Source organism: Petaurus breviceps, unplaced genomic scaffold (assembly GCF_028583685.1).
Source record: "Petaurus breviceps papuanus isolate PSGF00001 unplaced genomic scaffold, PetGlider_PUasm1.0 76, whole genome shotgun sequence".
Classification (NCBI taxonomy): Eukaryota; Metazoa; Chordata; class Mammalia; order Diprotodontia; family Petauridae; genus Petaurus; species Petaurus breviceps.
In genome coordinates this window covers 42,071,344-42,092,389 of record NW_027186473.1, presented here as the reverse complement: position 1 = coordinate 42,092,389, position 21,046 = coordinate 42,071,344, and the positions used below count along the sequence as shown (strand labels likewise).

General features: G+C 41.0%; 1 protein-coding gene across 1 annotated transcript in view; it reads left to right on the top strand.

Annotated features, from left to right (window-relative positions):
* Positions 1-19,557, top strand: part of SETD7 (SET domain containing 7, histone lysine methyltransferase) — a 73,678-nt gene extending 54,121 nt beyond the window's left edge. The window contains exons 5-8 of the mRNA XM_069105402.1: positions 1,229-1,310; positions 2,827-2,944; positions 3,828-3,985; positions 11,605-19,557. Coding sequence (XP_068961503.1) covers positions 1,229-1,310; positions 2,827-2,944; positions 3,828-3,985; positions 11,605-11,785 — 539 coding nt within the window. The 3' untranslated portion in view covers positions 11,786-19,557. The remainder of the gene's footprint in view (positions 1-1,228; positions 1,311-2,826; positions 2,945-3,827; positions 3,986-11,604) is intronic.
* Positions 19,558-21,046: the final 1,489 nt, after the last annotated feature.

Here is a 21,046-nt window from a genome sequence, read left to right as displayed (position 1 = left end):
GTCCTGAAACTGTGACCAGGGCCCATGCTTGCTTGTGCCTGATCACAAGCACTTCTATCTACCTTGGAACTTTGACCCAGAGCTGCTTATGGACAATAGAGTTGTCAGTCAGTGCCAACTGCATGCAGTACCAGCAGATGGTCTCCAGTATTCTCTTTCTGACCAGTTGTCTAACTCTCTTGCTGTCTGGTCTGAAAGCTTCTGAAGCTGCTGCTGCAGCAGCTGCTGCTACACCCTTCTCGAAGGCCCAGTGTGGGTGCTCCTGCTTTGCCCTGGGCCTCTGCCCACTCCAGGGTTAGAGACTTCTCCTATGGACCTCCTAAATTGTCTTAGACTGGATAAATGTCTCCCTTTGACTTTTTGTTGGCTCTGCCACTCCAAAATTTGACTTGAAGCACTATTTTAAAGTTATTTGAAAGGGAAAGTTGGGAGGGTTCAGCTGGGTCCCAGTCTGTACTTCACCATCTTAGCTCCACTTCTTGTCCCCAAAGTCTTTTTTTTTTTTTAAAGCAATCAGGGTTAAGTAACTTGCTCAAGGTTACACGGCCAGTTATTTCTGGGTGTGGTGCTGAGTATCTGAGCCCGGATTTGATCCCCGGGTCATCTAGACACTGGAGCCAGTGCTCTTACTCGCTGTGCTACCTGGCCACCCCTGTCCCCAAAGTCTTATTGCAGTTTTAAACTATTAAACTTTATTTAAGAGAAGGGCAGGGAGGAGGTTGCCTGTGGCTACCTATTTAGTTGTCTATTCCTGGATGATTGACTCTGTATAAAAAGATGTGTATTCTGCCAAGCAACATAAAGTAAATGGAAATTAGCAGAACTTATTTAATAGCTTAAAATTGCACTAGGACTTTTTTATGGTGTATTGAAAAGAATTCTTGATTTGGAGTCTAGAGGACTTGTGTTCCACTTCTGGCCTAGTCACTTACTACCTATGTGACATTAGGCCAATCACTTGAAATCTTTGGACCTCAGTCCCTTCACATATTAAATGAGGGGCCTGGAGTAGATGGGTTCTGAAGTCTCCTGTCATCCACCTCTGAATCTAGCATGCTGTGATCCCAGTGACCCAAGGGAAGTAGATGGACCTCCCATAACATCTCTAAATGCCTTGTGTTTGTTTTCTGTGTGTAGGATTTCTACTTTAGAGCATAATTTGGTATCATTTTCTGCATTTTTAGTCACTGTGTGTTAATGGCGCTTCTGCCTGGGTTTTGTTTTTTAGGTTCTGTCTACCATTTTGATAAGTCGACTCCATCCTGTATTTCTACAAATCCCCTTCTTCCTGATCCTTACGAGTCAGAGAGGTGGGTTGTGTTTTTTCCTTTAGAATTTTAAAGTGACTCTCATTTCACTTATCTTATATGAATCAGCTATGGAGTTTGTACTAGAACTGTATGGTAGTACTCTGGATGGTTGGGTTTATTATTCACTTAATAATAATCACGGCTTCCCTTTACACAACACTTTCAAATTTCAAAGTATTTCACCTGTGATATCTCATTTGGACTTCAAAACAATCTGGGAGGTAATTATGCAAGTATTATTAACCCATTTTATGGATGAGGAAACAGATTCAGAGAAGTTAAGTGACTTAGTGTTATTATTTTTCAGTCTATAATAAGCCTTTATTAAGCACCTTTATTAAGTGATTTAATATTATTGTTCAGTCTGTAATAAGCATTTATTAAATACCTACTATGTACCAGCCTCTGAGTAAGATACGAAGGTCAAAAGACAATCCCTGCCCTCAAGGAGCTCCCAGTTTAATGGGGAAGTCAGCTTGAAATAACTATGCACAAACAAGATAGAGAAAATAAACTGGAGATAATCAACAGAAGTTATTCCCTGCACAATGCCCTATGTTTCCTCTTTATTTCAACCTTTTTTAATATGACGTGCTTACTGAATATGCCTTTATCAGCTCTGCCTTCCATGTTGTCATTTAAATGTTTCATTCCCAATAAAAATGATCCTTTCTTTTAAGCATTAACAAGCTAAGGTAGGACTTTCTTAAGCTTTTGAAAAGATTTCCCTTAGGAAGTATGGAGGGGAAAGCAGCTTTAGTAAGTGAAAAATTTACATTTACCAAAAATATAAAACATCATTCTTTAACCCCTCTCTCCCCAAAAAAAACAACCTAAAAATTTCAACACGGTATTATAAGGCTGTTTTAAAGGCAATCTCCTTCTTCCCAAAAGAGACCTCTTACACTTTTTCCAATTACCAGGCAAAAAGGTTTTAATTAGGCTTAAATTTTGTTTTTCAGTCATTTCAGTGCCCAACAGCCATTTGGGGTTTTCTTGACAAAGTGGAATGGTTTGCCATTTCCTCCTGCAACTCATTTTACAGATGAGGAAACTAAGTCAAATAGGGTTAGGTGATCTCCCTGGGGTCACACAGCTAGTAAGTGTCTGAGGCCACATGTGAACTTACAAAAATGAGTCTTCCTAACTCCAGGCCCAGCACTCTATTTACTGGGCCACCTAGCTGCCGTTTAATGTTCTATTGATACTTGAAAAAAAAATTTTTTTTGTATCATTATCACTTTCCAGTAACTTGACTTGTACCCTAATAAGACCTTTCCTTCTGCCAAAAACAAAGATCTGAGCCCCGTCTCCCCGGGTCTGACATAGTGTCTGACATTGCCTCTCTGAGCCAGGGGAGAATAGCAGTTTTCTTCCTCAGTCACTGGGCCCTTTCTTAGCCCCAGTCACGTAAATAACACAGGAAGGCATTGTGGATAGTGAGATAATTGTGCTTTAGAGGGCTCCAGACCTACCTGAAGCCTCATCCCTTACCCTTTGTTTTGATTCTCTTTAGGGTTTATGTTGCTGAATCACACATTCCCAATGCTGGAGAAGGACTGTTTTCTAAAGTAGCAGTGGGACCTAATACAGTTATATCATTTTATAATGGAATCCGAATTACACACCAAGAAGTAAGTGACACTGGGGAAGAGAAAGTCAACTGATGAGACCAAAGTGCATCATTAGGAATAACCGAAACAGCCATTAGAAAGATAAAGAGAAAAATGTTGATTGCCTTTTGGGGAAAGAAAATCAACCTGGGCCTCCATTACCCAGCTGTGAAATGGGCTCTCATTCCCTGCCCTTCCCTATTTTACAAGTGTGGGCATATATCAAAAGTGAGTTCGTGCCCAAATTGGGGATCTAGGCTGAGAACTAATCAGAAACCTATCCCCTTTTCTGTCTCTTACTCAGGCTGGCTTGAAAGTTCTTAATTCAGCATCAAGGTGGTGAAATGGTTTATGTGAATCATCCAAAGGGATTTAAGGGTAGTTATTTCCCCTTTTAAGCTGTGTCCATTAAAAATAATTAGGAATTCTAACACCTGGGCAGACACATCTAAAGCAGGTGATTGAGAAAGGATGGGAGAACTTGGAGAGAGACCGCAGACGTCTTAGGACACAAGGCTCTATGGGGAGGAGATAGAGACCCCAGAGCCCTGGCCATGGATATCTTGAGGTGGCTGCTGGAAAGGTGGCCACTGCTCTCTTCTAGCTTCCTATTTTAAGGAATTTTGCTAAATCTTAAGTTCACTTTTTTCTCCCTACTAGAACAATATCAAGACATGACTCTCCTCTAAATTTCAAAGTCCTGGGGCAAAGTGCTGGTCGCCCTGGCCTTGTTATGTCCCTATTTGTATGTCCCCTGGGAATGAGAGGTTGGAGGGACAGATGCTCCATTACTTCCTCAACTACAAAATTGTAAAGGACACAAGTTAATCCATGCAAAGCTCTTTATCTTTCTTGGAAGAAAAGTAATAGTTCTGTGTTGGTGATGATATTGTTTCTATGAAAGGTGGATGACAGAGACTGGGACCGTAATGGAAATACACTCTCTCTTGATGATGAAACGGTCATCGATGTGCCTGAGCCCTACAACCACACATCCAAGTACTGTGCCTCCCTGGGACACAAGGCCAATCACTCCTTTACTCCAAACTGCATCTATGACGTGTAAGTACAAGCTGGAGGTGCTGGGAGATGCTGACCCTCTTGACTTTGTCACATGGGAGACCTTTTGGTAAAAGGGAAGCACCCAGGTCATTCACTAGCAGAGACCTTGTGGTGGAAGGGAAGCACCCAGATCACTCACTAGCGGAGACCTTGTGGTGAAAGGGAAGCATGCAGGTCATTCACTAGCAGAGTACAAACTCTGTCACGAAGGTTGGGGCCCTGGAAAGACTTGATTTGGAGTCAGAAACCCTGAGTTTGAATCCTGGTTGTCCTACCTCATCCCTATGTGACTCTGACTGAGTCATTTAAAAGTCACTTCATTCTCCTCATCTACTAACAGTTGGAGAGAACAGGATGTTGAACTAGAAGATTTTTAAGATCTCTTGCAGCTTAAAAATCCCATAATCCTGATCTCTAAGGAGAGGATTCGCGTAGACAAGAATGCTAAGGTCTCTCAGCTCCAAACCTCACAACCATTTTAATATCAATAAGCCAATCTCTGACATGGATGAGGTACTCTATGTCAAGGTGGTAGTCAAAGGTCAAATGGAATTGGGTGATTATTATTCCTCTGTCTTTATTGTTCCCCAAGAGCTGAGATATTAGTCAGAAATGGTGGCACGATCAATTATTTTTGAGAAGTAATGAAAATGACTGAAATGTGGAGATGGTACATTGGAAAGAACGCCAGCTTTGCAGTTAGGGGGCTGGGGCTCGATCTTTTGCTCTGCCACGTACTACCTGGGCGATGACTGCTGGGCAAGTCTTCTCTAGACCTCAGTTTCCCTCATCTGCAAAGTGAAAGGGTTGGACTATATGACCTTTGCAGTCCCTTCTAGCTCTGACTCTTCAGCTCCATGGGAAGAGCTTGGAACCAGGCATATTCAGATCCTCTGTCTTCTCCTTACCATACTCTCCTGGGCAGGTCCTGTGCCTGCTCTGGCCCTCTGTTTGTTCTTTTGAAAAATGGAGTGATCTCTAGGTAACCCCAGAGGTCTCTTCTATTCTGTATCTATGACCCTATGGCTTTAAAAGGTCAGGAAAGAAAAGCAGATCGCGAGCTAGCCATGTATTTATACTTAGCCAAGACCTGTCACACATGTTTCCATTCCTTTGAGGTCCATTTTAACACCCCTAATAAAAATAGTAACAATACCTTGATTTTATATAAAGCCTTAAAGTTCATAAAGTGCTTTATAAATATTTCATTTGAGCCTTGAGACACAAAAATCCACAGCTACACAAAGCCCAGAAACAAAGGCAAGCAACCTAATGATGGTGAGCTTGAGGCGGCTCTCTCCAGGACCCACCAGTTCTGGGATTTGTTGAAAGGACAGAGTTTTTTATTTGTTTTCCCACAGAAGTGGAGAGAATGCAGTGTGAAGTATGCTAGCATTTTTCTCTTCACCAGTGTCTGACTTACACCACAGGATAGTTACAGGTCAGAGCCTCAGTAATTCAGGATAAAGAGGAAATGCCTTAGAAGGGGTCACACAAAATCTTGGGGAATGCATGCATGTGGCTTGGGACTTGGAGGGCATTCCCAGATTGGGAATTCCCTCCACTGGTACTGATAGAAAATCACAGCCCTCCAATGATTTAGTAAGTAAGTAGGGAGTTGCCTGAGGCACGTGGCAGTTACACAACTTGGCCAGGGTCACACAGGGGGTAAGAAAGCAGCAAAGGAGGAATTTGAACTCAAGTCTTCATGCCTTCAACCCCAGCATTTTCTTCTGTACCACACTGCCTCTACACTGTGGCATTTTAGTTCAGTTTTCCTTAACATATCTGGTTCTGTCATGTAAGTTTTTAATTATACAAATCAATATTTCTTTCAAATATTTTAAAAATTATTCCAGCTGAATATCATTGGCAAAGAGAAGCAGCTCTTTTTGTAACTTCAAATATGGGTATGGTGTATGTTAATATAAACAGTGTTCATTGTAAGTGTGTATAGTATGTTGTCTGTGTTTATAGTGTGCATATGTTCCATGTATATTTGATGTATAGTGTTTTGTGTTTACACAAAGTGATTGGTGAGTATCCAGTGTGCATGTGATTTGTGTGTATGGTGAACGTGTCTGTATAAACTGCACACATGTACACATATGTATTGGATCCTCTCTGTAGAAGGACAGAACGCTCATTAAAGAGGAAAGAGGTATGTGAATATATGAGAATACATCCATGTATGCTTTGGGTGTCCCAATCCTTCAGTGGATGCAGGGTAGTATGGCAGGTACAGGGCTGCCTTTGGAGTCAGGCAGACCTGGGTTCACTTCTGCCTCTGTCATTGCACTAGCTGTGACTTGCTATTTCTACCTTCACAGACTCACAGAATGTTAGAGCCAGAAAAGGGCCTTGGAGGTCATCCAGTGTAGCTTCATTTATCAGATGAAAGAACTGAGACCCAAAGTGGGGAAAGTACATAGATACCCCACTAGAAAGTGGTAGAACCCAGTCTCATACCCAGACCTTCTGATTTCAGGGGCAGTGTTTTTCCTTCAACAACACATTGTCTCCCAAACTATCTGTAACTAAAGTAGAAAAAAGAAGTGAATAAAAATTTGTCAGATTAATAAAGATGCCATCAGATTATTTTGTGAGCACTCTGAAAATGCCTTTGGACCTGAGAGTCACTCACTCCAGGTGAAATCAGTGCTAAAACTAGCTAGGTTTAAAACATTGAAGGTCATCCCTCCATTGCCTCCTACCACTGATGTCATGGTAACATCTCCTCTCCAGCTGACATTGAAATTCACAAATAAGAAAGTGTCCAGACCAGCTGGGAGATTGCCAGCTCAGCCCCTAATTTCTTTCTCTGCTTTCCATAGTTTTGACTTTACATAAAACTTTATACAAAAATTTCCACAAAGTTTTGACTTTAATCATACTTTGTTTACTTTTGCAAATTTGTTTCCTAGAAAAACAGACTTTGATAGTGACATAAGATTAAGACATTTAGTGTATCAGAGAGATTAGAAAATGGTGGCTTTGGGGGACCTTGTACTGTTGAGAAAGGAGGAAATTGGCAGTAGAGAGAAAAGATATTTGAATAATTTCAATAATTTGAATAATATTCTACCGAGAAGTTATTGAAATTTCCTATGAGAGACCTCTAAGTCCCAAATCCTTTTCCACATCAAACTGTTGTATTTCAGAATCCTCTGGATTAGATATCTTGTTTTGGTGAAGAGTATAGCACAGGAAAAGTCAGGACATATGAATTTATTGTTGCCCCATATGAAACCCATCTTTTCCTTATGATGCAATAGCTTGGGAATAAGTCTCCGGTGTCCAGAGATCTATCTTTGACCCTGTACTATTTATAATTTTTTGTCAATGGTGTCAATAAAGGCAGAATAAATGTGAAATCTCAGATTCAGGTTCAAAAAAATCAATTTCACAAGCAAGAGGGGAAAGCAATGGCTAGATAGGTCATCTGAAAAAAGAAACAAATAACTGGAACTTTGAGTTGCTTATAAACTCAGAGCAAGTCAGCAGTTTGTTATTGGTAACCAAGTGTGTTAATACAGTCTTCAGCTGTACAAATAGAGGCATAGTGACATAGGCAGGTAGGACAAGGCAGGTAGAGGAGGAAAGAATGGAAGTACTGCTATACATTGACCTAGGGAGACTACAGGCTATTATTTTGTTCTGGGCTGCCATATTTTAGAAAGGATGCTGATAATCAGGAAAGCATCAAAGGTGGTCCATGTGAGCTTAAAGGAACTAAATATGTTTCACTTCGAGAAGACATAAGGGAGGTATGATAGTTCTCTTCAAAATATTTGAGGGATTGTTGTATGAAAGAAGAATTAAGCTTGTTCTGCTCAACCCCTGGGGACAGAACTAGAAACAGTGGGTGGAAATTAAGGAGTGAAAATCTTCACTTTGATAGAAAGAAAAACTTCTTAACATCAGAAATTCCAAAGTGGAATGGGCTGCAGTGGGAAGTAGCATGCTCTCCCTTAACTAGAAATCTTTGAGCAAAGTCTGAATGGCCACTTATTGAAGCTCTTATAGAGGTGATTAGTATTTGGGCACAGGTTAGACTGGATGGACATTGGGGTTCTTCCACCTCTGAGGCTGCTTCTAAGTCCTTTAAATACTCTGACTTTACAAGGGCAGCTCTCAGAGACTATAACTTAGAAATTAGTGTCATCTTGCACTGGAAGAGGAATTCATGCTGATAGTTTTACACACATATGAAATCACAGGTCCAAACTCCAAAAATCATTCAGTGCAGAGATATAGACCTAAGAAGAGGCAGTGAAGCATGCTGGAAAGATCATGAAACTTGGGCAAGTACCAGACGTTTCTGTGCCTCTGTTTCCTTATCTCTAAAATGGGCTTAATTAATATGCTAATTATCTATCCTGAAGGGTTCATGTTAAGAAAGTGCTTTGTAAAGCTTAAAACAGTATTAAAAAAAAACCAAGAGGATGGTTAATAATAACCAGCACCTGAAATAAATGATTTGGAGTTCTTTTCTCCTTTTTCTCTTTCCACCCCCTGAAGTTTTTTGTTAATGAGTATGGAAATGACAAAGCAAAAAGGAAACATAAAAATCATAGACCTGGTTCTTGGAACAAAATGTCAGCCAGAGCTCCATTCTTTTCATATAGTTTGAACAATGGGTAACTTTATTTATAGAGCAAAATTAAGGGATAATAATTAAGGATTCTTGAATTTCTTTGCCTGTGTCAAAGAAAGCTTTCCCTTTAAGGTAGAAGATGACCTTTGATATGTTGCCTGATGAAGCTCCTTTCCATAACATTAAGTTACAAAAAAGCCCTAATTCCACCCCTTCCCTGTATCCCATTCTTGGGCACTCACCAAGTCATTACTTCCCTGCTCATCAATCAGACCTTTTTCTCAAAAAATGACTTTCTAAATTATCCTTAGTTCCCCTTCCATACCATGTTTCTCAGGTGGAATTATAAAGGAAAAATTTATGCCATAAGCTTCTTGTGGAAATAAACCTACTTTGCAAAGGGCAGTTGTCAGTCAATCGTTTTCAGTCATGTCCAGTTAGCTCTTCATGACCCCATTTGAGGTTTTCTTGGCAAAGATACTGGAGTGGTTTTCCATATCCTTCTTTAACTCATTTTCCAAATGAGAAAACTAAGGTAAACAGGGTTAAGTGACTTGCCCAGGGTCATACAGCTAGGAAGTGTCAGAGGCCAGATTTGAATTAATGAAAGATATGTCTTCCTGACTGCAGGCCTTGCACCTTATCCACTCTGCCACCTAGCTGCCCTGCAAAGGGGAAGAAGCCCAATAATAGAGACAATATTGCTGTTCTGATTGGTGAGCATCATAGTATAAAAATGCTGCTGCTTCATGAGGAATGACTAGGAAGACATGAGAGGCAGGCTGTCTAAGAGCTTAGGGACTTACCTTTTCTAAGATCTTTTATGCAAACAAAGATTAGATGCTTCAGTGAATCTTGAGCTTTTTAAGAATACAAGAGGTAGGGGCGGCCAGGTGGCTCAGCAAGTAAGAGCACTGGCTCCAGTGTCGGGATGACCTGGATCAAATCCGGGCTCAGACACTTAGCACCACACCCAGAAATAACTGGCCGTGTAACCTTGAGCAAGTTACTTAACCCCGATTGCTAATAAAAAAAAAAAAAAAGAATACAAGAGGTACAACAGGATGCCCAGATTCCTTAACATTCCCTCTAATAGCAGGGAAACTGAGAATTCCTCCTCCTTCCCCCCCCCTGTTTTTACTCTGTATATGTTTTGTATATATTTATCTGTATACATGTCATTTTCCTCTTGCAGAATGTAATCTCCTTGAGGGTAGGGACTATTCCATTTTTTTTTTTAAGCAATCCCCAGGTCATCCCGACAGTGGAGCCGGTGCTCTTACTCACTGAATCACCTGGCCACCCCTTAAATACTTTCCAATTCTGTTATAGAACAGGAAATTTTTTTGTTTTTTAGCAATTGGGGTTAAGTAACTTGCTCCAGGTTACACAGCCAGTTATTTCTGGGTGTGATGCTAAGTATCTGAGCCCGGATTCGATCCCCAGGTCATCTCGACACTGGAGCCGGTGCTCTTACTCGCTGAGCCACCTGGCCACCCCTGACTATTCCATTTTTAAATCTGTAGCCCCAGTCCTAGAATAGTGCCTTGAATATGGTGAATACTTAATAAATGCCTGCCAGATTTTGTGGAACTCAGTGGCAGCAACAAGGGCTCAAATTTTATGCAGCTATACCACTTAGAGATGACATATCATCATAGTTTAGCTATGATGGGCATCAAGGTGGGGCAGTGACTAGAGTGCCAGGCCTGGAGTCAGGAAGATCTGAGTTCAGATCCAACCTCAGACACTTACTAGCTGTATGACCCTGGACAAATCACTTAACCCTGTTTGCCTTAGTTTCCTCTTCTGTAAAAAGAGTTGGAGAAGGAAATGGCAAACCACTCCAGTATCTCTGCCAAGAAAATCCCAAGAAGGGTCATGAAGAGTTGGACATGACTGAAAATGACCAAACAACAAACATAATCACTAAAAAAATGCGATATCATTATGGTTTAGAGCTGGAAGCAACTAGAGATATAAGTTAAAACTCCCTGTTTTCTTTTTTTTTTGGAAGGGGGAAGGCAGAGCAATTGGGGTTAAGTGACTTGCCCAAGGTCACACGGCTAGTAAGTGTTAAGTGTCTTGAGGCCGGATTTGAACTCAGGTCCTCCTGACTCCAGGGCTGGGGCTCTATTCACTGAGCCACTTAGCCACCCTGCCCATTTTCTAAATGAAGAGAAACATAGGACACAGAGAAGTTAAGTGGCTTGCCTGAAATCACACAAATAATAAGCAGCAGAACCAGGATTTGAACCCAGTTCCACTGTCCTTTTCCCAGCACTACATTGCACTGTCATCATTTAGGATAGATTTTTAAGGTAGTTTCATTGGGTGTATATTCATTGGTGTGTGTGTGTGTGTGTGTGCGTATGCGTGTGTGTATATGTAATGTTAATGAAATAGGAGGATCTTCCCCACCAATTAGTAGGCCTCCTACATGGAGCCTGTGATCACATGGAGCCCAGTGTGTGCGAGGAGCTTGCCCAAGGAGGAGAGAGAACAGGGAGTGAGAGCTAGGCAGAGCAGAAAGAAAAGAGAGAGAGAAGCAAGCATAAGTGGGCAGAGGAAGGAATTTGCCCAGGGGAATTTGTTTGTGGAGAGGTCTGATAGAAAGAAGATTTGGGATGTTGGTGCTCCCTAGGTTAGTGATGAGTACCTTGTTAAATCTTACCTCCTGGTATCCTAATGATGTTCCAAATAAATATTTTGGTTTTGCCTTTGAGAAAGCAAGTTTATCATATTTTGCGAATCTACCCTGGAAATATGCATGCATATTCATAGCGGCTGCTATGGGTATTCTATTGGTGCATTGGCGTTACAGTATATTGAGCACAAGACAAGCTCTCAGAAGGAGTGAAGACACTGACAGGAGGTGCCAGCCCTTGATACTTCCAATGAAGTTCATTTGAAAGGGTCTTTCATCCTCAACTCTTGACTGAAATGCAATTAGACGTTTAGGCAATATTTATTATTGATGCTAAAAGCTACCATGAGTGACAGTGACTTGTTTTGTGCTTAGGTTTGCACATCCACGTTTCGGACCCATCAAATGCATCCGCACCAAACAAGCAGTGGAGAGAGATGAGGAGCTCACTGTTGCTTATGGATATGATCACAACCCTCCTGGAAAGAGCATGCCAGAAGCCCCAGAGTGGTATCGGATGGAACTGAAGGTCTTCCAGGCTGCCCAGGAGAAATGAAATACAAACTCGGCTCTTTGGTTTATTGACCTGGAGTAGAAATTTGGATCTATGCACTACGTTTATACTGAAAACTGGATAACCAGGGACTGCTCATGCTGTTACACCATATCCTCTCACTCTGTGTTAGCGATGAGTTTCTTGCATACTAACTAGTTTTGACTCTTATTACTCATGCTAGGTTTAAAATTAGCTAGCGTTACAACAACACCTGATTGGGAGGTATTATTTAATATTTTGCCTAAGACAGCGTGATGTCCTTTGGGTATTTAGAATCTAAGTCTGCACCATATTCAGAGATGCCAAATGATTTGACTGAAAAAAAGGGAAATGGGGTATTTTGGTCCTTTTATTTTTTAGTTAGTGGTTTTCCATTTGGCCATTTCTATGGCCAATGTCAATGGTGTGATTACACTTTTGCACACACGCCACCGTGGAGGTTAGAGGATTATTATACTTCGATATTCTCTAAACATAGCATAATTTGCCTTTTAACCTTTGATCTGTATCTTTGCAATAGAATGTTTTTCCTAGTGTACAGAAGAAGCCTGTTTTTTTTTTTTGAGTCATTTCCCCCTTTCTTAGAAATCTCCTGCAAGGGAAAAACCTTTCTAATGGATTTTGTGTGAGTGGCTGTGTATAGATCTCTATGGCGCTCTCTCTCTATGTCTATCTATCTATCTATCTTTCTATCTATCTCATTGTTTCCTTGTTACATCCTGATATAAATAACTGGTTCTAGGAGCCAGTGTAATTTATAGAATTAATATCCTTGCATGAAAATGAAGAGCTCTTTGCTTTAAGACAGAAAGAGGAATGGATTGGATTTATTTACATCAGGCTATGGAAGATTTGTAATCTGCATATTCAGAAAGAAAGGGGAGGGAGGAATTAATACCTAGAGGCAACAGCCTGGGGCCATGATAGGGCTGTAAATCCTCCTCCCCTCACAGGCCCAAGTATAACTTAGATTTACATAACATGGGACATTTAAATAGCGGTCTTTTTGGGGGCATAGTATATTGAATGCTGTGTTCAAAAACCAGCTGTGAGTCCCCATGTGGAATGCAAAAAGGGTTAGGGATTTGCTCTTTAATGAAATAATTATGGCACAAACATTGATCTCTAGAATCAGAATGGAATCTTAAGGCAAAAGCTCTTTACCATTGTGTTTGCGAATTACTTACCTGTTTCAATGCATTGTACAAGTTGTGAATCAAAATAATACATTATAGTCAAAGCAAATAGCATTTCAGCCACTCTGCAAGCCATATATACTCAAAAAATAAAATTGTAGAAACAACAACAAAAAAATAAACCCCTGTGTAAGGTAGCTCTTTAGGTCTATACTATGACTTGGATTGCTCTGAATGGATTTATAGGTTTGGGGGATTTTGGTTTGTTTTTCAACTGCTTAAACACAGCTAATGCACAGCAATATCTGCTTCAGACTGCTTGGGCCATGCCAGCATTTCATTTGACATAGGTCTCTAGGGCAGCGGTGCTTCTAATTTGCAAGGTGTCACCGGTGGAAACTGACACCCAACTAGTCATCTTAGGCATCTAGTTTAGATAGATAAAGATTTCTGAGTTGTATCAGAGAGGGAGCTATTTGTTGATTGGAAAATGGCAGGGATATGTGGTGAATAAAGAGGTGAAATCAACATTTGCTATTTTAAATCAAATCTTAGATTACTCATTACCATATACTCTACTACATATTATTGAACTTGATTGAAGGCCCCGAGCCTTTGGTTCAGTTCTCCTCTGGCCACAGAGCTTGTTCTGTTGAGGGTCTGCTGTCAAGGCTTGTGCAGAGGCAGCCTCTCCCCTCCCCACCATCTGTGCCGCCATGCTTCCCAAGGTGCTCGTCCTGAGCTAGGGCTGTTAACACAAGACCCCATGATTCCAGAGCTCAGTCAGACCCAGGTGGTTCTCACTATTTTGCTAAGAGATGGTGGGCATTCCGTGAACTGGTACTTATTAGGAGAGTGAATTTGATGCTTATGCATTGGGGAGTGGTGAGTGGATCTTATTCTGCACTGCCATAGATCAGCCAGGAAGAAGAATTGAGTAAACTGCATATCTTTCTGATCAACAAACACCAAGAAAGAGGGTGAGAATGACCATCACTCTGGGGAAATACCCCATTCCATAAACTGTGATAGAGGGGACAGTGTTGCTTGGAGTTACACACTGGTTGTCCTCATGGTGCTTAGGTTTTTATACAAGTGAATGTTTTTGAAAGTGAGTGACTTTTTTTTTTCTGGGCAGTTAGCAAAAGAAAAATGGATTTAGTTATCCCAGTCATTTGAATCACAGAATTATGAACAATCTAGGTCAGGGCAGAGGAAACTCTAGCCAGGGTGGGTAGTTCTAGCTATTGATTTGATGATTGCATTCCTCAGGGTGATATTGCCTTGGCCACTGCTATTGCAAGTGATGATTTCTTCCCGGGTGGATTACTCTGGTTAAGCCATTCGGAATGGAGTCTCTAAAGGGAACAGGATTAGAGTAAGTGATGAGCTGTGAAAAGTGTGTAGTATCGTGGAAAGAGTGGGACTTGAGTCAGGAGATACGGATTCAAATCTTGACCCTGCTATTTACTATTTGTGTGACCTCTAGAAGGTACTTAATTTTCCTGAGCCTCAGTTTCCTCATCTATTAAACAAAGGAGTTGAATTAGTTGTTCTCTCTAAGGTCCCTTCCATCTCTACATCTGATAGGTGACGTCACTCAAAAGCTAATATCCTAAGTCACTTGTTGTGAACTGATGCTCGCCTGAAAATCAATCATTTCCCCTGCTCTATCTCCTTCGCTCTACCTCTCTCTCCCTACCTCTGTCTCTATCTTCCAGGAGAGTTTAAGAGAGATAGATTTGTAGGTTTGGAAGGGACCTCATTACAGATGAGGACCAAGACACAAAGTGACTTGCTCAAGGTCCCAGGGACAAGTGGCAGAGCCAGGATTTTGACCTTGGGTTTTCTGCCTCCTTTCCCTGTGCACTTTGTACTATATACACAGCCTCTCCTGCTCACTGGCTCCTCCTTTCTCCTTTCCCCTCTTCTTTATTGTCTCTCTTTTGTGTATTATATCACATGTGTATTACATGTACAAAGCTAGGACAAGGCATCAAGGTGCTCTTGGTGGGGTTTGAAAATTATATGTCCCCCCCTGACTTTTCCTGTCCAGCAAAGGGACAGGAAAACTTCCTTCACTGAAACACATACAACTTGATTTTCAAAAAAATTAAAACCTACATGCTGTAGAGAGTGGGACTTTGTGGCATTTATGGCAGGTGCATTTGTAAAATCTGATATCTCCAAAGTCCCTTCTTGTTCACATCCTAGGTGACTACCTAACTGGCCTCCCCTTAGTCCCATCTCTGTGTCTGTCCATCAGTCTCCCTGTGCTTCCTCATTTGTCTCTGCTGTATCTTTCCTTCCTTTTGTCTCTCTTTCCCTTTTTCTCTTTCTAAACTGTACTTACTGGATACTATTTTATATTCCTTGTTTTTCTAGTTTAAGGCAGGTGAGTCAGTTATATTTTATTGCTTTGGATAAGCTGTGGGAACTTTTTAGTGGCCCTTTATGGATGAAGGGAGAGGGAGGAAGATACCCCTAATCCTCACCTAAGTTTATGTCAAATGTGTTCATTGATATTACTGTTTACTGTCTGAGCAGGCCCCTTCAGAGAGTACTCTGGAAGAACATGAGTCTAGTTTCTAATGGACAGATGTTTGGAGTCAGAGTCTTAATGGTGCCATATAGAACGTAAGGGAGTTCCTGACGTTTGTGTTGGCCAGACTATGTCATTGACACTTCTCAGTGACTTTTGCTGCTAATGGCATTTGGTGCTCATTGTTGGCAAATGTGGAATGGCTGCCTAAAGATTCTCCTCTGCATACTGACTCTTCACCCTGCCATTTCTTTCAGTGTTGCAGCAGATGGAGCTTCTTGTCTCATTTTGTCTGATCTGGTCCTTCCCCGTCCCAGCACCCTGCCACCCTAGCAACCTGTCTCTTCTGTGGGTTTCAGTTTAGAGACTGGACCTCACAGACAAAAAACAACTTTTCTACAACTGCCTAGTTCATGGATCATGGAGGGTCTTACATTTTAAGCAATGATTTTTTAGGTTTTTATTAAGTCTTCCTTGGAGGCAAAAACTCTGCAGACAAGGCCTAGCCCTGGTTCTCTGTCTTCCAATCTAATTTTTATATTCTTTTGGGGCTCTCTAATCCAAGGAACTTGGACTCTTAAGTCATTAGACTTGGAGACTAGGCATCTGCAAAAGTGTAGGTTTTTGCCCCAAATCTGGATTGTATTTCGTGCTTTCTGTATGTAGGTGAAGAAATTGAGGTTGTAGACATTCCCAGGAAAGAATGAGTGTTCTAGGCCTAGATTCTTCCTTTAGTTATCTCGTCTCCTCACTGAATCTGGGCACACATGCATGTATGTGGTGAGGGGTGCAGAGGAGAGCAAGGGAAGAACTTGACCTTTGTTTGTACCAGAAGTATAATAAAGGGAAGAGCCTTGGAAGATGAGGAGTGCCATGGAAGACATGGAAAAGGAAGGAGGCTAGATCAGGTTCCTTCCCCAGCATCAGGAAATGCAAGGATTTCCAAGATTAAAGATGGAGGGCCCAAAGGGACATTGTCTTTATGTTGACGAAAACAGCTTGAGAGCTTGTATGTGCTTAGTTCTGGACTAGCCTCAAGGAGCTTTTATCACTATGGGTCTTTTGCATGCTTCTCTCTTTTCTCAGCATCTTCTCAAACCTCGGTGAAGTAGCAGCTTTGGTTAGCATTCATTCAGTCAGAACTAATCCATAGAAACTTATCCCTGAATGGCATTTGAGTTGGCTAATTTGGGGAGGAAGAACTTTATTCATGGAAAGATCCCAGATGAAAGGAACAGACTAAGACTTGAGATTTTTGTTTTGGTTTGGTTTGGGTTTTTTTTTCGTATGTTTGTTTGCTTACTCTGTGACTTGCCTCACCCTGGTCTACCTAAGAAACTTAAGAAGAAAATCAATTTTTAAAAGCCCCTCTAGGAATCAGTTCAGGACCAGAGATGTGTTCTGAGATGCCTGAAATATAGAAAAACTCTTATCTTTGTAATATTAACAACCTGAAAATACCACCAAGGTTAATTTAATTGTTCAGGTTGTCAAATATGTAATAGTAAAATTTCATATATAGAAATATGTATCTTCACATATATATGTGTGTAATATTTTTAAAAGAAAGATGGCATGGCCTAGTGGATAGAGATACAGCCTTGCAATCAGGAAGATAAGTCTTGCCTAGTCTTCCTGATTCTAAGGTCATAGCTCTACCCACTAGGCCATACTATATGACCATACCACGTCTCTTAACCTCTTTGAACCTCAAGCAACTCCTTGAGTTGCTGATCTGCATGGGTGGAGGGAGTTAGCACACTGGGTGTTTCCTGTGCTGATGATCCAGACCAAGAAAAGGTTTAAAACTCCCCTGGGAGAATATATTGAAAATATTCAGGTAGAAAGGGTAGACATCTGTTTCTAGAAAGCCAGTCATTCACCCAATATTCAATCTGAAAAGTAGGGATGATTTCAAATCAAGGCATTTCTTTTTTCTATAGTAAATTATTCAAAAATAAATAAGCCAGCTAACCAACCAACAGAAAACTGGTGTCACAGGATCTATTAATTGTATATTTACCTTCCACAGATCAAAGGTGTGCAATTTTTTAAAGATTTCCATTTGAAACTCCCCAGTAAGATTTTTGCTTTTTCCCTCTTATAAATTTGAATCTCCTGTTTTGCTTTTTTGTTTTGTTTTTAGAAAATTATTAAATTTTAATGCACATTTTATTTTGCCGAGCGTAAAGATACACATTAAAAGCAATTAAAATATTCAAGCCATACAGCCACAGGTGTGGGGAACACTTTCCACAAATTTTAATGCATTTGTATGTAAATAGATGTTTGTATGAGATATTTTCATGGTAGAATGAATATATTTAAAAGAAATTGATTTATTCCAGTGCTATTAAAAAAAAAAGACAAAAGTTTTGTGAGGATCTTCTGAGTGCATTAGCAAAGAATACAGAACAATTTTATAAATTTTAGGAGCCTGAAAAATATTCTAAGTAGCAGTTACTTCTCCTCAGTTGTTACATCTGCTATTGAAGAAGCTAACAGGCTCCATTTTCCCCAGTGCCTGAGTCGCCTCTGGGTAGTAAATTAGGGGCTGATGGAATAATAGTCACTCTTCAGTCACTAAAGGGTCCTAAAACTCAGTCAGAGCCACAGCATTTTCTTAGGGCAGCATCACTGGAATTCACAAGTGGGTGTTGGAAGCCTGGGATACATTTTCCAGCTGCTATTAACCTCCATCCCTACTACCCAGGCACAGACCCAGTTAGGTTGCTCTTAGTGAAGATCAGGTTAAGCCTCATTCTCAGGGTGGGGAGATCCCCAAAGTTCTGTCGATAGCTCCCGCATACAGATCTTCACCCTCCAGAAGGAGGGGCTGGAGAAAGAGCAGGGAGCATCAACCAGCATTTTATAGAGTGGCGAATTACCTAATCTCAGTTCTGGAGTGAATGCATTTTCCTGAACTCCTAACTTACTACCAGAGACACCTGTTCAGACAGGAGGAGAATCTTGCCCCTTCTGTACGGAACATTATGCACTCACAGTTGTTTGAAGTCATTTTAATATTAAGACCAGTCGCATTTCTAGGACATACCTCTCAACTATCCCTCAAAAATGAGACAGTAAAATTTTGTTACCATGGATGATCAAGACTTGAGTTTTCTTAATGGTGCCTCTTAGATAAAATAAAATGAGTAATTTTGTTATGATTAATTTTTAATGTATGTGCACATATTGTAATGTTGATTTAAGTGGTTCCATTTTTTGCTACTATCATTTTGATTCTAATATGAGAAAACTGCCGAGCATAGAGCCGTAACTAGCGCAGAGTGGCAGGGGCTTTGACCTCGGACAGCAAAATTTGAGCTTGGCTTAATTAACAAGAACAATTAATTAGAAGAGGATGGTAACAGATAGCATCTTTCCCCCAAAACTAACCAATACATCCCAATGGAGTCCCTCCATTGTGGGACCCATTGACGTGGTGGCCTCATTTACCTTCAGGGTTCTAGTATTTTGGGGCAGGGGAAGCTGTCTTCCCATTATGGGGCATTGTCCTGAGATCTCTGCCCTTCCCCCTCCCCCAAACTGAGTATATCCGAAAAAAACAACTGATTTGGGGGTATGGTTTGTGAAGCTTGCCATTAGCACAAAAATTCCTAGTTATGGCTCTATATCTGGACAAATTACTTCAATAATTTTTCCTCTACTTTTTCATTTAACCTAGCTGTCACTTAGTAGATTGTGAGGTATGTTTAAGGGTTGGAAGATTGGGGTGAATTTGCAGAAGACACCACAGCAAAACAGGAACCCCACCCCACTGTACCATGCAAACATTCTCGATTGGTCTCTTACAGCATTTGAACAAAATTGATAAGCCTTATCCAACATCTGTAGAGTTGTGATTTTTAAAACTATGGGAAACTAATGAAAGATGTTTACATGAATGATGTTTGCCCTTACTGAGTTTTGAATGAGTTTTTATAGTGTGTCTGGGTGCATGTATAAGGAAGTAGGAAAAAATGTTTCTGAAATAAAACTTGACAAATATTTGTAATGAGAAGTGAATTTTAAATATTGCTATAATTGCGCTATAGAAGCAATGCAAGTATTAAACAAACAAAAAAATACAATCCTGTCTGGTCATACTTTTTTCCTCCTTTATAGGTACTTGTGCAAAGGATCCATGTCCGTTCCAGTGGAATGCTTAATATTATGCAACTCATTTTGAATTAAGTCTTTGTGAAACACGCGTGATTCCCCTGTTTTGTACAAAATGTTAGAATAGGTACTCTGGAGGGCATCAGAAATACAAGACTTAGGGAAAGGCAGGGATGGAGTAATGGAGAGGCCAGATTGAACAATAAGTACTGTATCTAAATCCAGTCTCTGCAATTAACTAGCTTTGTGACCATGGACACGTCTTTTTTTTTTTTTTGAGGGGGGAAGGTCCAGGGCAGTTGGGGTTGACTTGCCCAAGGTCACACAGCTAGTAAGTGTTAAATGTCTGGAGCCAGATTTGAACTCAGGTCCTCCTGACTCCAGGGACAGTGCTCTATTCACTGCATCACCTAACTACCCCTGGACACATTTTTTTTTTTACAACCATCATAAAATGTGCTCCATAATCACTAAGGGCTCCTCCATCTCTAAATCTGTGATCCTATCATCTTTGTTGTTACAATCTAGTTGGAGAGAAAAATGACATATTCATGAAACCACATTTTTAAAGCAACATGGGAAAGATCATCACCACTATTTCCTGCCCTGCCAAAAACACCTTCCCACACACAAAAGTACAGATGGAATATTCACACGCACACACACACACACACACACACAAATAATCAGGAAAAAATATTCCTGAAGTCGAGTCATCAACAAACATTGAGCACCCAATGTATGCAAGGCACTATACTAAGCTCTAGGGATAAGGTCCCTGCCCTTAAGGAGTAATGGGAAAGACTACATGTAAATAACTGTGTACAAACAACATACAATCTGGTGCCACTGGATCGCAAAGTGTCCGGGCAGGGAGGGGGAATAAGTTGTAAGAAGACTGAAAGGGTAGGGCAGCTAGGTGGTGCAGTGAACTCTGGCCTTGGAGTCAGGAGGACCTGAGTTCAAATTCAGCCTCAGACACTTAACACTTACTAGCTGTGTGACCTTGGGCAAGTCACAACCCTAATTGCTCTTCCTCCCCCCTCCCAAAAGCAAAAAAAAAAAAAAATACTGGGAGGAGTGGGGCCAGGTTAAGGACTTTGCCAACAGAGCCAATAGTGTTTATTAAATGGGTGTGATGTCAGAGTTGTATTTTAGGGAGGTCATCAGAGTTAGGGGTGGACTGGAGTTGAGAGAAACTTGAATCAGGGAGACCAACCAGTGGACAGTCTTCCAGGTAGGTGGTGATGACTGCCTGCTCTAAGGTGGGTGGCATTGTGAGAGGAGAGGAAACACATAGTAGAGATGTTACAGAGGTAACATCTTAGATGTGGAGTATACCGCCACAACACCAGCCCTCACTTGCTCATGACTCACCGGCCTTCCATAAGTTGGTATCAGAAGAGCAAAGAGTCAAGAATGACAGCTAGGTTGTGAGTCTGAGTGACTGGGAGGATGCTG